The sequence below is a fragment of the Brienomyrus brachyistius genome, unplaced genomic scaffold (assembly GCF_023856365.1).
Source record: "Brienomyrus brachyistius isolate T26 unplaced genomic scaffold, BBRACH_0.4 scaffold79, whole genome shotgun sequence".
Taxonomy (NCBI): domain Eukaryota; kingdom Metazoa; phylum Chordata; class Actinopteri; order Osteoglossiformes; family Mormyridae; genus Brienomyrus; species Brienomyrus brachyistius.
The window spans coordinates 78,437-95,664 of record NW_026042354.1 but is presented as its reverse complement, the minus strand read 5'-3'; the positions used below and the strand labels follow the sequence as shown (position 1 = coordinate 95,664).

Below are 17,228 nucleotides of genomic sequence, written 5' to 3'. Positions count from 1 at the left end.
GTGAGGATGGGTTTGGGGAGATGTACCTTCTTCAGTCTCCTCAGAAAGTGCAGGCACTCCTGAGCTCTTTTGGTGAGGAAACTGGTGCTGCTGGTCCAGGAAAGGTCGTCTGTGATGGGAACACCAAGGAACTTGGTGCCCTTCAGTTTCTCCACTTTGGCGCCATTGATATTCAGCAGGGGATGGTCAGTCTCGGTCTTTCTGAAGTCGATAATCAGCTCTTTTGTTTTGTCAACATTAAGAGTCAGATTATTGTCCTTGCACCAGACTGCCAGCTGCTGTACTTCTTCCCTGTATTCTGTCTCATCATTGTTCTTGACGAGTCCCACAACAGTGATGTCGTCCGCAAATTTAATGATGTGATTTGTGCTGGAGCTGGAGGTGCAGTTGTTTGTCAGGAGCGTGAAGAGAAACAGGCTCAGCACACATCCATGGGGGTGCCTGTGTTCAGCGTGATTGTGTTGGAGCTGATGGTGCCGTTCTGGAATGTCTGGGGCTTTCCAGTAAGGAAGTCCAGAATCCAGTTGCAGGTGGAGGTGTTCAGTCCGAGCAGGTCCAGCTTGGCGATCAGCTGCTGAGGGATGATAGTGTTGAATTCTGAGCTGAAGTCGATGAACAGCATCCTCACATGGGTGTTTCAGTGTTCCAGGTGTGACAGGGACAGGTGAAGTGCAAATGAGACTGCATCGTCTGTTGATCTGTTCATGCAGTACGCAAACTGCAGTGGATCTAGCATGAGGGGGAGCTGCTTCTTGATGTGGCTCAGGACCAGTCGCGCAAAGCACTTCGTAGCGATTGGAGTAAGTACTACTGGGCGGTAGTCGTTGTGCTCTGACGGTGGCCTTCTCTGGAACAGGTCTGATGGTGGTGGTCTTGAAGCACTGCGGGATGACAGCTTGCTTCAGGTAGGTGTTGAAGATGTCCACAAGGACATCGGCTAGCCGGTCAGATCAGGCTCTGGGCACATGTCTGGGTACGTTGTCGGGTCCAGCAGCTTTCCGTGGGTTGACTCTAGCGAGGGTCGTTTTTACGCTGACTGCAGACAGGAACAGCACTCAGTCGTCTGGCGGGGGGGGTGGTCTTCTGTGCTGGCTCTGGTTCTGGATCTCAAAGCGAAGTGGTTGAGTGCATCTGGAAGAGAGGCATCAGTTTCACACACACGTGGCGGGGTCTTGAAGTCAGTGATGGCTTGGATACCCTGCCACATGCGTCGTGCGTCTCTTGAACAGGTGAAGTGTCTGTTGATATTCTTCCCGTATTCCCTTTTTGCCAGCTTCATGCCCCAGTAGAGTTTCATTCTTGCCGTTTTGAGCACCACAGCGTCTTTTGCTCTGAAAGCAGCATTCCGTGTTTTCAGCAGTTTATGCACTTCTGCTGTAAACCATCTGCAATGCATCTGTCAATGTATCCCATCACTGTCTCTGCATATTCGTTATTGTCCGTGTGCTGGCCGGTGGATCCCGCTTCTCTGAAGATGCTCCAGTCTTACAGGGTCTCAGTTGCTCCCTCCGGCCATGTTCTGACCTTCTTTGTTACAGGTTTTGCGCTTTTCAGCAGTGGGCTGTATGCTGGAGTGAGCATTACTGTAGTGTGGTCTGGACGTCCAAGGTGGGGGCGGGGGGCTGTTCTGTATGCAGCTTCAGTGTTCGTGGAAACCAAGTCCAGTATATTAACTCCTCTGGTTGGGAACTTAACATGTTGGTGGAGTTTGGGTAAAACAGACTTTAAATTTGCTTCATTAAAGTCCCCGGGGATGATGAGGTGGAGAGATTGCAGGTCGCTGATGGCTTCGTACAGCTCGCGTCGCGCCTCCTTAGCATTAGCATCGGGGGGAGTGTACACCGCCACCATAACAATGATGCTGAACTCCCGCAGCGAATAATAAGGTTTGTACTTCACTGCCACAAATTCCATCAGCGATGAACAGTGATTGGTGATCATACCTGTGTTTCCACACCATTCTGTGTTGTTGTAAACACATAAGCTGCCGTGGCGAGCTTTTCCGGATTTGCCGGCGTCTCTATCTGCACGAATAGCATGTAGCCCCCTTAGCTGAATAGCTGCGTCAGGGATGTTGTCGTTCAGCCAGGTTTCCGTAAATATGAAAACACTGCAGTCCTTCATGTCGCGATGTGCAGCTCTTTGTAGTCGGATGTGGTCGAGTTTATTTTCCAGTGAACGGACGTTTGCCAGAATGATGGATGGCACCGCTGGTTTGGTTGGATTAGCCTTTAGCTTAGCCCGGATGCCTCCGCGCTTTCTGGGTGAATTTACACCGCTTGCGGAGTCTCTTTACTGGGATGGGTGCTGCAGCCGATTCAGGGGCAGGCCGCAGAACAGGCCGAGCTCGCAGAACAGGCTGACCTCTCAGAACAGGCCGAGCTCGCGGAACAGGCCGAGCTCGCGGAACCCCTCTGTTAGCGCGTTTTCGGCGAAGTTATCTTTAAATCTTTCTTTGATTTCCAGATGAGCACAGTGGTTGTATGTGTGTCTTTCTGCGTCTTTCACACATATGTTCTGATAGCAGAAGACTACAAATATAGTCATTAACAACAAAACAAATGCACACTATGAGATCCGGAGTAGCCGCTGTGTCCTACCGCGCCGCCATCTTCAGTAATCTATGTACACACTATGACACAGGCCACAACTGACCTGAGGACCTGACCTCTTATCTGCAGCTCAATGGCTGCCTCCAGGTCAGAGTTCTGACTCATGCGGCCCCCTCCATCCGCTTCCTAGTACCGGATGCTAGTGAACGCCATCACTGCCTCAGCCAGAACACTCTGGGTCTCTCTCTTCCGCCATAACACTGTGGGTCACAGCCCGCTCTCATGGATGCCTCCAGGTCAGAGTTCTGACTCATGCGGCCCCTCCATCCGCTTACTGGTACTGGATGCTAGTGAACGCCATCACTGCCTCAGCCAGAACATTCTGGGTCGCTCTCTGCTGCCATAAAACTGTGGGTCACACCCCACTGTCATAATATTGTGAGTGTGTTGATTATTTTACTCTAAAAGCAGCTTGATTGGTCCCTACTCATCACATGACCCATACCTGATTTAAACATGCTAGTTATAGCCTTTCATTGTCTGATTGGTCACCTGGTCACCCTACACTTTTCACTCAGAATGAAGATCGTGATTTTCTCTCATGATTCAGATATGATACTGATTAAGATTATTATTATTGTTGTTGTTAAAATAATAATAATAAATGTGAGTTATGAAGATGGAACAAACAATATGTAGAGATGCGCATTATATCAGTTAACATATTGCAATTAACCGATATTCATTAAAAATCACAATACTGGCATCAGCCTGACCTTTCAGCAGCAGACTTAAAGACACAGTGTAACGTTATCTGACAGGTTAGCTAGCTATCATTAATGCCCTGTGTCTAAGTGACAGAGAAGGTAATAATGGGAAACATGGGAAAATAATACAAGCTCTTGAATGACCACAGTGTAGCAGTAGCTGTGATATAAGAACAAGGTTCCCCACTATTCTGAACTATTTACTGTAACATGCCAGTCAGCGTATGCAGGACGGGGGCCAGTGAGCCTGAAGTTAATCGTGCCCCACTGTCCATGCTGAGGAACCAGGGGGCCTGGATGCTCAGCTCACAGCTTAATCAGGCGGGAGGCATGTACTGAACGCCCCAGGCGGCCGGCGTGTACCGAGTGTCCCAAGCGGCCGGCGTATACCAAGTGTCCCAGGCGGCCGACATGTATCGAATGCCCCAGACGGCCGACGTGTATCAAACGCCCCAGGTGGCCGATGTGTATCGAACGCCCCAGGTGGCCGACGTGTACCGAGTGCCCCAGGTGGCCGGCATGTACTGAGTGTCTCAGGTGGCCGGCGTGTACCGAATACCCCAGGTGGCCGGCGTGTACCGAGTGCCCCAGGTGGCCGGCATGTACTGAGTGTCTCAGGTGGCCGGCGTGTACCGAATACCCCAGGTGGCCGGCGTGTACCGAGTGCCCCAGGTGGCCGGCATGTACTGAGTGTCTTAGGCAGCCGACGTGTATCGAACACCCCAGGTGGCCGGGATATACTGAATGCCCCAGGTAGCCAGCGTGTATCGAACGCCCCAGCTGGCCGATGTGTATCGAACGCCCCAGCTGGCCGGCGTATACCAAGTGCCCCAGGCGGCCGACGTGTATCGAACGCCCCAGGTGGCCGACGTGTATCGAACACCCCAGGTGGCCGGTATATACTGAACGCCCCAGGTGGCCGGCGTGTACCGAATACCCCAGGTAGCCAGCGTGTACCGAATACCCCAGGTGACAAGCTTGCACTCTATATGCCGGGGCGGCTGAGGGCCCTGGGAGTTAATGCTCGCTGTACAGTATGTGGAAAGGGTTCCAGGGGCCCAAGTGGTCAGCATGGGACCCTCATGGTAAATTTGCCCAACTGGCCCGGTCCAGGACCCAGCCAAGGCTCCAGGGGGCGCTATCTTGGAGCACCTTCAGCCACCGGCTCATTCCCCACCGTGAGCCAAGAAGCGCTACAGGGGATCTTTCCTGCCTGCTGCCGTTAGACACCAGAATACCTGCTGTCGATATGCAGCCCCCACAGCCAGCCTTAATGTCCGATTTTATAAAAATATATATATATTTATTTATTGGATAATATTGTATTATTGTTTAAATTCTCAAAGGTGATGGAATTTATTAAAGGCAGACATTGAAGCATTTATTATAAGTGTTTTTTCCTCATAGCTTGTATGTGTCTCTGTGCCATTTGACTGAGAGTCTGAGTGTTTTAAACAGTGTTTGTTTAAATGCACATTTACCTTTTATCTGTAGGAAAAGGTCCCTCACTGAAGTTGAATGGATGTGGCATTGACCTGTCACTCTTCAGGGAAGCACAGCTGGGTACAGGGGAGTCTGCTCTCTTCATCTGGACACTGTGGGCAGCGAGAGGAAACAAACCCTCATGGTATAAATATAATTCATACAATGGGGACGGCATCACACTGCTGGGTACAGGGGAGTCTGCTCTCTTCATCGGGACACTGTGGGCTGTGAGAGGAAACAAACCCTCATGGTATAAATATAATTCATACAATGGGGACGGCATCACACTGCTGGGTACAGGGGAGTCTGCTCTCTCCATCAGGGCACTGTGGGCAGTGAGAGGAAACAAACCCTCATGGTAGAAATATAATTCATACAATGGGGACGGCATCACACTGCTGGGTACAGGGGAGTCTGCTCTCTCCATCAGGACACTGTGGGCAGTGAGAGGAAACAAACCCTCATGGTATAAATATAATTCATACAATGGGGACGGCATCACACTGCTGGGTACAGGGGAGTCTGCTCTCTTCATCAGGATACTGTGGGCAGTGAGAGGAAACAAACCCTCATGGTATAAATATAATTCATACAATGGGGACGGCATCACACTTATTAAACCTTATTAAGCTACACATATTACAGTGCTGCCCACTGACCAGCCCTAGCTAGGAGCCCAGGTTACTTTATGTTATGGCCTGACTATAGACCCAGAGAGACATGTATGCTAGTGGGCTGTAACACTGTTACCTCTCAGGGCTCCTTCTCTTACACCCCACAGGGGGGCGCATTTCATAGCTTGCACTATAAATGTTGGGACTCACAGCTACTGGTGCTCCGAGCCCCCAGGGCACTGGCCCCTCTGGCCCGGTCCATAACCCAGCCAAGGCTCCAGGGGGCGCTATCTTGGAGCACCTTCAGCCACCGGCTCATTCCCCCACCGTAAGCTAAGAAGCGCTACTGGGGATCTTTCCTGCCTGCTGCCGTTAGACACCACAATGCCTGCTGTCAATGGGCAGCCCCCACAGCCAGCCTTAACGTCCGATTTGTAACGATTTAAAATTTTTATTTAAAATTTACTTGTGGAACAGTATTGTATTTTCAGGATTTTTTTCTTTCTGTACTGTGTCCTTCTTAAAATTGTTATCCTACAGAAATTTTGTTTACTTCTAAAAATGTTGACTTACTTGCACTGTATCTGCTGTCTTTGCACGTTGTCTCTGTTTTACATTGTATGTTTGTGTCTCTGCACTTTGCTGCTGTACGAAAGAGAATTTGCCCCCGTGATCAACAAATCATCTTATTTTATACTCAGGGGAGGAGAACCACTACAGTGTCACATTTATTATGATCTAAATCAGCAAGTATTTAATTGTCACCTTTGGCAAAGAAACCAATAGTCCTTCTCTTTTGTGTCTGATGATACTGGCTCATTATTAAGCCACATAGTTCCATTAAACATGTTAAACTGAAGCCATAGTCAGAGCATAATCTAATGAATTCATGAGAGTGCAATTATTTATCAGAACAAAAGCATCCGTCCTATAAGCTGACAATCCACTCTTGAGTCATTCTTAAATGGATATACAGGAGGAATCAGGCAAACCAGTTTCTTTCCAGCTCTGTGATGGGGACGGAAATTCAAAATCCACTTTGCAATTAAATAACTTCCAAGTCCGGCTCACAGGAAGTCAGGTTTTACAGTAATCCTCATCTATTTACATCAGATGTTATTTATTTCGAATACAGATAAAACTATTGTTTAAATTCTCCAAGGTGATGGAATTTGTTAAAAGCAAACATTAAAGCATTTATTATAAGTGTTTTTTCCTCATAGCTTGTATGTGTCTCTGTGCCATTTGACTGAGAGTCTGAGAGTGTTTTAAACAGTGTTTGTTTAAATGCACATTTACCTTTTATCTGTAGGAAAAGGTCCCTCACTGAAGTTGAATGGATGTGGCATTGACCTGTCACTCTTCAGGGAAGCACAGCTGGGTACAGGGGAGTCTGCTCTCTTCATCAGGACACTGTGGGCAGCGAGAGGAAACAAACCCTCATGGTATAAATATAATTCATACAATGGGGACGGCATCACACTGCTGGGTACAGGGGAGTCTGCTCTCTTCATCAGGACACTGTGGGCAGCGAGAGGAAACAAACCCTCATGGTATAAATATAATTCATACAATGGGGACGGCATCACACTGCTGGGTACAGGGGAGTCTGCTCTCTTCATCAGGACACTGTGGGCAGCAAGAGGAAACAAACCCTCATGGTATAAATATAATTCATACAATGGGGACGGCATCACACTGCTGGGTACAGGGGAGTCTGCTCTCTTCATCAGGACACTGTGGGCAGCGAGAGGAAACAAACCCTCATGGTATAAATATAATTCATACAATGGGGACGGCATCACACTGCTGGGTACAGGGGAGTCTGCTCTCTTCATCAGGACACTGTGGGCAGTGAGAGGAAACAAACCCTCATGGTATAAATATAATTCATACAATGGGGACGGCATCACACTGCTGGGTACAGGAGAGTCTGCTCTCTCCATCAGGACACTGTGGGCAGTGAGAGGAAACAAACCCTCATGGTATAAATATAATTCATACAATGGGGACAGCATCACACTGCTGGGTACAGGGGAGTCTGCTCTCTCCATCAGGACACTGTGGGCAGTGAGAGGAAACAAACCCTCATGGTATAAATATAATTCATACAATGGGGACGGCATCACACTGCTGGGTACAGGGGAGTCTGCTCTCTCCATCAGGACACTGTGGGCAGTGAGAGGAAACAAACCCTCATGGTATAAATATAATTCATACAATGGGGACGGCATCACACTGCTGGGTACAGGGGAGTCTGCTCTCTCCATCAGGACACTGTGGGCAGTGAGAGGAAACAAACCCTCATGGTATAAATATAATTCATACAATGGGGACGGCATCACACTTATTAAACCTTATTAAGCTACACATATTACAGTGCTGCCCACTGACCAGCCCTAGCTAGGAGCCCAGGTTACTTTATGTTATGGCCTGACTATAGACCCAGAGAGACATGCATGCTAGTGGGCTGTAACACTGTTACCTCTCAGTGCTCCTTCTCTTACACCCCACAGGGGGGGGCATTTCATATCTTGCACTATAAATGTTGGGACTCACAGCCACTGATGCTCCGAGCCCCCGGAGCACTGGCCCCACTGGCCCGGTCCATAACCCAGCCAAGGCTCCAGGGGGCGCTATCTTGGAGCCCCTTCAGCCACCGGCTCATTCTCCCACCGTGAGCTAAGAAGCGCTACTGGGGATCTTTCCTGCCTGCTGCCGTTAGACACCACAATGCCTGCTGTCAATGTGCAGCCCCCACAGCCAGCCTTAACGTCCGATTTGTAACGATTTAAAATTTTTATTTAAAATGTACTTGTGGAACAGTATCGTATTTTCAGGATTTTTTTCTTTCTGTACTGTGTCCTTCTTAAAATTGTTATCCTACAGAAATTTTGTTTACTTCTAAAAATGTTGACTTACTTGCACTGTATCTGCTGTCTTTGCACGTTGTCTCTGTTTTACATTGTATGTTTGTGTCTCTGCACTTTGCTGCTGTACGCAAGAGAATTTGCCCCCGTGATCAACAAATCATCTTATTTTATACTCAGGGGAGGAGAACCACTACAGTGTCACATTTATTATGATCTAAATCAGCAAGTATTTAATTGTCACCTTTGGCAACGAAACCAATAGTCCTTCTCCAATAGTCCAGTGTCTGATGATACTGGCTCATTATTAAGCCACATAGTTCCATTAAACATGTTAAACTGAAGCCATAGTCAGAGCATAATCTAATGAATTCATGAGAGTGCAATTATGTATCAGAACAAAAGCATCCGTCCTATAAGCTGACAATCCACTCTTGAGTCATTCTTAAATGGATATACAGGAGGGATCAGGCAAACCAGTTTCTTTCCAGCTCTGTGATGGGGACGGAAATTCAAAATCCATTTTGCAATTAGATAACTTCCAAGTCCGGCTCACAGGAAGTCAGGTTTTACAGTAATCCTCATCTATTTACATCAGATGTTATTTATTTCGAATACAGATAAAACTATTGTTTAAATTCTCCAAGGTGATGGAATTTGTTAAAGGCAAACATTAAAGCATTTATTATAAGTGTTTTTTCCTCATAGCTTGTATGTGTCTCTGTGCCATTTGACTGAGAGTCTGAGAGTGTTTTAAACAGTGTTTGTTTAAATGTACATTTACCTTTTATCTGTAGGAAAAGGTCCCTCACTGAAGTTGAATGGATGTGGCATTGACCTGTCACTCTTCAGGGAAGCACAGCTGGGTACAGGGGAGTCTGCTCTCTTCATCAGGACACTGTGGGCAGCGAGAGGAAACAAACCCTCATGGTATAAATATAATTCATACAATGGGGACCGCATCACACTGCAGGGTACAGGGGAGTCTGCTCTCTTCATCAGGACACTGTGGGCAGTGAGAGGAAAGAAACCCTCATGGTATAAATATAATTCATACAATGGGGACGGCATCACACTGCAGGGTACAGGGGAGTCTGCTCTCTACATCAGAACACTGTGGGCAGTGAGAGGAAACAAACCCTCATGGTATAAATATAATTCATACAATGGGGACGGCATCACACTGCTGGGTACAGGGGAGTCTGCTCTCTTCATCAGGACACTGTGGGCAGTGAGAGGAAACAAACCCTCATGGTATAAATATAATTCATACAATGGGGACGGCATCACACTTATTAAACCTTATTAAGCTACACATATTACTGTGCTGCCCACTGACCAGCCCTAGCTAGGAGCCCAGGTTACTTTATGTTATGGCCTGACTATAGACCCAGAGAGACATGCATGCTAGTGGGCTGTAACACTGTTACCTCTCAGGGCTCCTTCTCTTACACCCCACAAGGGGGCGTATTTCAGAAGCAGCTCTTCTTTTTCTTCTCTCCTTCTCCATTTTTGTGCCGATTGAGACCAGATGATTCCTGCTGGGGTCTCTGTGAACATGAAGGGTAAATATATACATAGATAAATACACAATATCGAGAACTCAGCACTTCTACATCAAACTGACACACTGGGTCTCCATCCTGTTACGCGTGTTGTTAGAGTGACCTGCGTACATCACTGAACGCCATTTCTGTTCTGTCCCGTACTTACTGTGCATGAGTCATTATTCCGTGCCTTGTGTCTGGTACCCACCAGTGTTAATTCTGACACCAAATTTTTACTTAGTTTCAGTCATAATTTAGTAATCTAAATTATTTTAGTTTTAGTCGACTAAATATCATAAGATTACAGTCGATTAAAACTACAGTTGATTTTGTCGACTAAAATTAAAAGTTCAAAGTGTAATGTTAAAGGTTTCCCTTCGATTTCTGAAATTCGTTATGTTCACCAACATGAAATGAAACCAATGTTAATGAATGGTGTTAAGGTCTGACTGTGCAGGACACAAATACACAGATTTCACTCTTATTTGAAACACAAACATGTGTTTATTTACCCGGAAACTGAGTCCTTTAAAGTCAGCAACTGGTGCCATTAGTGCAAAAATAAAATCACTTCAAAGAAAAAGTGCATAAGCTATAATGCCACCAGGCCTGCTCTCTCTGAATATTAAAATAAAAATATTAAAATAAATATTTATAATATTTTTATTTGCTATTGTTCGCTGTTAAATGCATGAAGGTACTATAATAAAAAATACTAAACTTGCATTTTTTCTTCTCTTTTAGTAATTGCTGTCTGATGGCAGAACAAAAATCTAATCCTGTGTGGCAGCATTTCACCGGGCCAACACTATATTGTGCACTAAAAGAGACCCCGCCACCCCAGGCGGCATTACATTATAAAATTAATTATTGCAGTCCAACTATTTTCAAATTCTGTCAATTGATTTTTCTTACAGGCAGACATCCTCTCCATGGAAAAATAGTCTAAGAGTAGATTTTTGAACTTAGCTATGTTTAAACTCTCTTTTGACTTCCAGTTCAGAAGGATTGTTTTCTTGGCAATGGTTAGTACTGCGAGAAGCATGAAAGATTTATTCTTGTCTATATTGATGTTAGTGAAGCAGGCAGAGTGAGGGGGAGGGTGGGATGGGATGCCCTAGGTGTGTCGGTAAGTTTTCACAAATTCTTTGGAATTTGGTTGGAGTTCTGAGTCATTCTAAAGATATTCAAGAAAATTTGCCTCCAGAAGGGAGTGAGAGTGTTGTAACAGATTCTGCTTGATATACGTATATACTAGATAGTAGTTTTTAGCTGGAGTTATTAGGAAGTTTGCTACTTTAGGTGACAGTTTCCGCTGTATAACCACTGTATAAAGTAATGTTATTTGTTATATAAATCAACTCAGGTGAAACAAAAAAATTTACGTTTTCAGGGTTGCCAAATCTCAAGCTTCTGATATGATATTACGATCTAAATAGTTAGACATTACGATCTTTCTGCCACTGCCCATGGGGATTTTATCACCAAGATTTCAAAATACCGGAATCATGCTGCTTTTGGAAATACCACATATCACAGTAAAATGACTGGACAGTATATACAATATGGACAGTAAAAATCAGATATGCAGATACCTCCACACCTCCTACATCTATTCTTCTCCTGCTCTTTCTTGGCTGACCTCAGCTCTGTGAAAGTCACTGTTATCACCTACAGCAAACACCTGGTCGATTATCCTGGACACGTGCAGCTGGCGGTCATGATCTCCGTCAGGCAAAAATATCACGTACTATCCGCAGTCATCTGGCACAAAACCCCTTAAGATGAAATGCACATCACCTCTCTCTGTGCACGACCGAAAGCCCCCCCCCCCCCACCCGTGATCTAAAAAAGCCGCATAACATATTTGGGCCCCTTGGTGAGCGAAGCCGTGTTGCTAAGTCCCTTAATTATAAGTGACGTTGGACTTTTATTTCTGAAGTCGCTTATAATTTCATTGACTTGCAGGTTGTGTTTTTTCATGCTTCTTGTTATTTTGAGGTCGTGGTTTTAGGACTTTTTTACCGAATCCTAATTTTTGTCAGATTTATCATTCTAAGATATTCAAATACTACTGCCAATTATACTACAGACCCGGCCCATCACTGATTTAACGACTGACATTAGACAGCTGACATGGTTTAGGCTATGTTAACTAGGCTCGGGTAGTGATTTCTGCCTGGGATCAATAAAATTAATAGGGCTGCCACTAATGACTATTTGTCTATGGATTAATCTATCGACTATTTAACCGATTGGTCGATTAATCTAAAAGATTAATTTTCCTCCAGAAAATCAAATCGACCATTTAATTTGAGTTCATTTTATTTGACAAGAATAAACTGTATGTTATTTCAGGTCCATTTCAGGTAATGGACGCCAGCTTTTTGGCACTATACAATGTTATTATCCCCTACAATTCGATAAGCAAATCAGTAGTATGGCTAAAACACAGTGAAAATCGTTTATAGTGATCATCTCTGTCGGGGTGAAATTGATCACTATAAGACAATGATCATTATAACCGATTTTTATTTTTCTTCTTTATGTCTCAGGCAGATTACCATCTAATTGACATTTGTATATTTATTACATGACTATAAGGTAATAAAACTGGCGTCACTATTTACTGAATTTTGTTCATTTCAATACAAATTCATACAAATGACTGAACTGAGTATAATCCAAATATGCTATAGTACAGTACAGCACATAATATTCAATTCAATTTTTTTATACAGCACATTTTCACAACTTTACATTGTATCAAAGTGCTTGTCGTAATATCACTATGTCTCAGTGGCTCGGTTTGCCAGGATTAGACTATTTTTGTCATTAAGAGAAAATGACTTTCTTCTTCATTTATATGCACACAAAATTAGCCTCGGGTAACTAGCCAAAAGAAGCAAGGCGAAGTAGAACGATCAAAGTAAAAAAAAAAAATTATAATAATTTTATCCAAGACCCAAAACAGTATTTGTACAGAAATGATTCTGTCCCAAGCTATTTGATCCATACAAGTGGTGGGTCACTATGACCATGATCACTGTAAGCGGTTTACACTGTATTAGTTCTGGGAGTTCACATCATGGAGGACCTGTCCTGGGGTGTGAACACAGCAGAGCTGACAAAGAAGGCTCAGCAGAGGTTTTATTTCCTGAGAGTCCTCAGGAAAAATAGCATCCCCCAAAAACTGCTTATATCCTTCTATCGTTGTTCCATTGAGAGCATCCTGTGTCTGTGTGTGTGGTTTTCCAGCTGCACAATAACGCAAAGAAAATCACTTCGGCGGATTGTAAAGAAGTAATCGGCTGTCCTTTACCCTCTCTGGATGAACTTCACAGCTCTTGTTGTCCCAGAAAAGCAGAAAACATCCTAAAAGACTCCTCACATCCCGCTCATGACTTATTCCAAATGCTGCCAACAGGCAAAAGATACAGGAGCATCAAAACAAGGACTAACAGACTTTATAGTAGTTTCTACCCTGTCGCTATCAAGGCGTTGAATGACACTTAATCAACTTGAGTGCAATAGACATAATCTTATGCAATATGTCTTTTATGTGTAATATGTCTCGTGCAATATGTTATGTGTAATTTATTGTTTGGAAGCCGCAAGGACTGCACCTAATTTCATTGTACATACTAGGGGTGTAACAATACATCGATTTGTATCGATATATTGTACTGTACCTTTACAAGATGCTAATCCCATTCTCAAAGTTAATTCCCTTTGGAACGCTAATCGTTACATAAATATTAGAAAATAGTTCATTTAATATTTTGTAATAGTAAGTACACATTAACGTATATTCAATGCAAATAAATTATACATTTCTTGAAAGGTGCTAATGTTTACCATTTTTAGTGACTCTACCAAGCATCCATGAATCCTCCTCATTCGCGATGGGTTCTGGAACCTAGCCACACGAATGTCCGAGATCTAACTGTACATGATTTAGCTGATTAAAGTAATAAACATACAATTTTGAAATATCGGCAACATGACAGAAACAGGAAACAGGCCTAACAGTTATGCAGAACTGATTAATGCAAAATAAGTACAACTAAAAACTAAAAGCAGGCCAAAAACAAGAAAATGTATATGCCCACATCCTCTGAGGGGGTTTGTCAGAAGGGTTTGATCATTTCTGAAATGATCTTAATTCATGTCCAGCCATCCAGAGAGCTGACACTTTGGAGATCCACGGACAGATGCTGTAGACCCCAAATTTCCATTTTTAAGAAATCAAATTTAGCCCCCGTTTTATCCAAAACTGCAGGTTTGTGCACTGAGAACTTTTTTTCCTAAAAACTTTAAATACTTATGATATTATTAATCAAGAAAAAAGCTGTGTCCAGGTTGATGGAATGAATCCCTATTTCTAGAGCACTTTTTGGCTTCAGAAGACATCCTAACAGTCCTTAATTACTTGAATAGTGTGATTCTTTAATACAGGGGTATTCAACTAAAGTGTAAAGTGGTCCAGTTAGCGAAAGTTTCTTCAAGCAAATGTCCAGAAGATCATTATGTCTAACTATTTAGTGTGATATATATTTAAGTAGCTTATTAGTTGTATCAACATTGCATGCAATAAATACCTGACTGTCAATTAAGCGACCACTCTGGTAGGAACACTATGGCGTTTTGGTTGCGGGTGTTAGCTTCGCTGCCGCTATTAACAATAATGTTACTTTAGCGCACTGTTGCCAACTCCTCAGCAAGAAAAGTAGCTATTGCCTGTCCCAAAAGTCGCTGAATGACGCCATAATGTGCAATATGCATGTAATTACCATGGATGCTGTAAGAGAGAGGAATAATGTCGTGGGAGAGACAAAAAATACGTCTAAATATGATTAGAACTACAAATGGCCTTTCATTATATATATATATATATATATATATATATATATATATATATATATATATATATATATACACACAAACACACACACACACATATACATATATACATGCACACATCGCAGAGAACTGTGACGCGTCGGGGAAAATCCGCGATACAGCGGCAGGATCAGCCAGCGGATTCATTTGCAGTCTGGACGCGGAGGGGGTGAACATCTCCTACTCTGACTGCAGCTGGGCGGGGTTGCTGCGCGAGGACTGGCCGCCTGTGAGCGCTTTGGGACGGGAGAGGAGCCCGCGGCAGCGCCCGCTGCTCGGTGAGGAGAGGACAATAGTCCTAATCTATAGAGCTGGACAATGGTTTTTAAACAATATGAGGACCACTTATGTGCAGCTTATATTAAGGTAAATATATCCAGTCAAAGTCATAGCCCCCCCCCCCCCCCCAAAAAAAAAAAAAGTTTAAACTTAGTTCCCTTAAATCTCTCTCAGTATTGGTCCAAGACACGCCCAGTGTCAGTTTCATGAGTTACTCATGTGACCAAATCAGCATGTCATGTTATGTTAAAATCCATGACAATGAGGTCCGAAAGTGTGATTTGACACAGGGGCGCCGCTAGCAATTTTGGGCCCTATGACAAAATATGAGGTTGGGCCCCCCTACCACACCCATTCAGATCTCTGGGGGCCCCTAAAGGGCGTGGGCCCTTAGAATTGTCCCAACTTTCCCCCCCTTAGCGGCGCCCCTGATTTGACATATAAATATATAAATAGCTTACACGTAGATATATTCAGATTTTCATATAACGCCTTTCACAACAGTCGTCTCACAAGAGTCGTCCCAAGACGCTTTACATGTGTGTGTGTGTGTGTGTGTGTGTGAGTGAGAGAGAGGAGAGAGAGAGAGAGAGAGAGAGAGAGAGAGAGAGAGAGAGAGGAGAGAGACATACACACCACCTGTTATTCAGAGTGGGTAGAATTTGACTTGTTGTTTACCGACTATTAAAATTAGACTTGCGTACTATTTGCTAAAAACAGTTTAAATACGACTGCAAAGTATGACTACAACTAATCAACACCTTTTAGATTGGAGAACACAGAACAGATCCGTGGTAAAACCGTGATTTAATGAAATGTTAAGCCTTGAGTTTAACCCGGATGTTTCGGCACGATAGCAGTTACCCCCAACACTTTAAAAAAGAAAATCTTAATATAGCTTCAAAATATTACAGCCTAGCCCCCCGGTCCATGTTTACACAGCACCGTATATTAGGCGAACTTACGGCTGCGTGTTAGTAATGAAATATTATTGATGTTAATTCGAAAACTCTTCTATGACGCAGTAACTTACTATACTGTACTGTACGGACCTATATTTAACCTCTAATTATGTTTAAGATATTAAATCCCACTATATAAATAGGCTGTGTTAAACATGTTAAACATGATTATTTTATCATTCGTTTTATCTGTTGAGTATAATCTTACCCTGAAACACAGAATATCTCTATATTATTCCAGAATCGTGTTCACGTCTTTTCTTCTTGATAAAATGGCGACTCTGCCTTTAAAATGGGGCCACTTTCACTTTCGTTTACAAACAGTAAATTATTAGATTCGTATCATGCAAGAAAGGGACACGGACTCATCGTAGGGTTTTGAGGGAATATTATCCATGTGACTGAAAAATTAGTAACAATAAGAGTAATTCTGTTATAAACACATTAAGGATTCAAATCATGCATGTAAAAAACAGTACAGTAGTAACACTTAAGTCATTAACAGTGAGGGCTCAAAGACAAAACTGTAATTCTAGTAAAATTTATTAACTGGTGCTACAAAGTTAAGGTTAAACTAACCACTTGAATCACAATTAAACAGGGCTCTCGACTTTCTTCTAAACTTCACAGTGACATCTTAACTGTTACGGGCGTAGTGTGAGACCCGAGAGCCCCGCCTACCGTGTTCATCGGATCCTGCTCTGCCACTCCCACCGTGTCTGCACTCCGTCTGCGCATCTATGTGATAACCTGTAACTTATTTTGGAATTTACCCGGAAACAACAAATGCTATTTTCTGATTGACTGGTAGGTGGCTATTAACTCTGTATAACTCGGGACAACTATGAATTCGGCAGAAAACTCCACTCCGTATGCCTGCGTCTTGTCCATTAATCCTATATAACGGGACACCTTAGTGGGTGTTATTCCTTACATCTCAGCGTGAGAAACACAAGGTGTGGCGTGTGAACTGGTTGAAATGCGTGTGTCTCACGGTCAGCGCGTGAGACTTCAAAACCCTGTTTAAATATAACTGCAATTTTGTATCACAAGTAATTTGCAAACAAAGTATACAGACATTGTTTCTCGTACACAAAATGATATCTTTACATTTATGACAATACAGTGCAAGGTGATCTTTTACAATGTCGTAAAATACATCTTATACATGTTGTACAATACATCTTATACATCTTTTACAAATGTCAACATTATCATTTACAGCAAACAAGATTGAATAAAGAATAAAT

At 43.6% G+C, this 17,228-nt stretch overlaps 1 protein-coding gene across 12 annotated transcripts in view; it reads right to left on the bottom strand.

The window, feature by feature from the left end:
* Nucleotides 1-16,252, bottom strand: part of LOC125726907 (NACHT, LRR and PYD domains-containing protein 12-like) — a 137,761-nt gene extending 121,509 nt beyond the window's left edge. For 6 of the 12 annotated variants that reach the window (XM_049003375.1, XM_049003369.1, XM_049003374.1 and 3 more), the window contains exons 1-5: nt 16,187-16,252; nt 9,719-9,838; nt 9,073-9,186; nt 6,718-6,831; nt 4,801-4,914 (exon numbers count right to left, since the gene is read on the bottom strand). In XM_049003375.1, the coding sequence (XP_048859332.1) occupies nt 4,801-4,914; nt 6,718-6,831; nt 9,073-9,186; nt 9,719-9,798 (422 nt within the window). In that variant the 5' untranslated portion in view covers nt 9,799-9,838; nt 16,187-16,252. Of the gene's footprint in view, nt 1-26; nt 251-4,800; nt 4,915-6,717; nt 6,832-9,072; nt 9,187-9,718; nt 9,839-16,186 lie in introns of those variants that run through there. The other 6 variants (XM_049003372.1, XM_049003370.1, XM_049003371.1 and 3 more) reach the window with 6 other exon arrangements.
* Nucleotides 16,253-17,228: the final 976 nt, after the last annotated feature.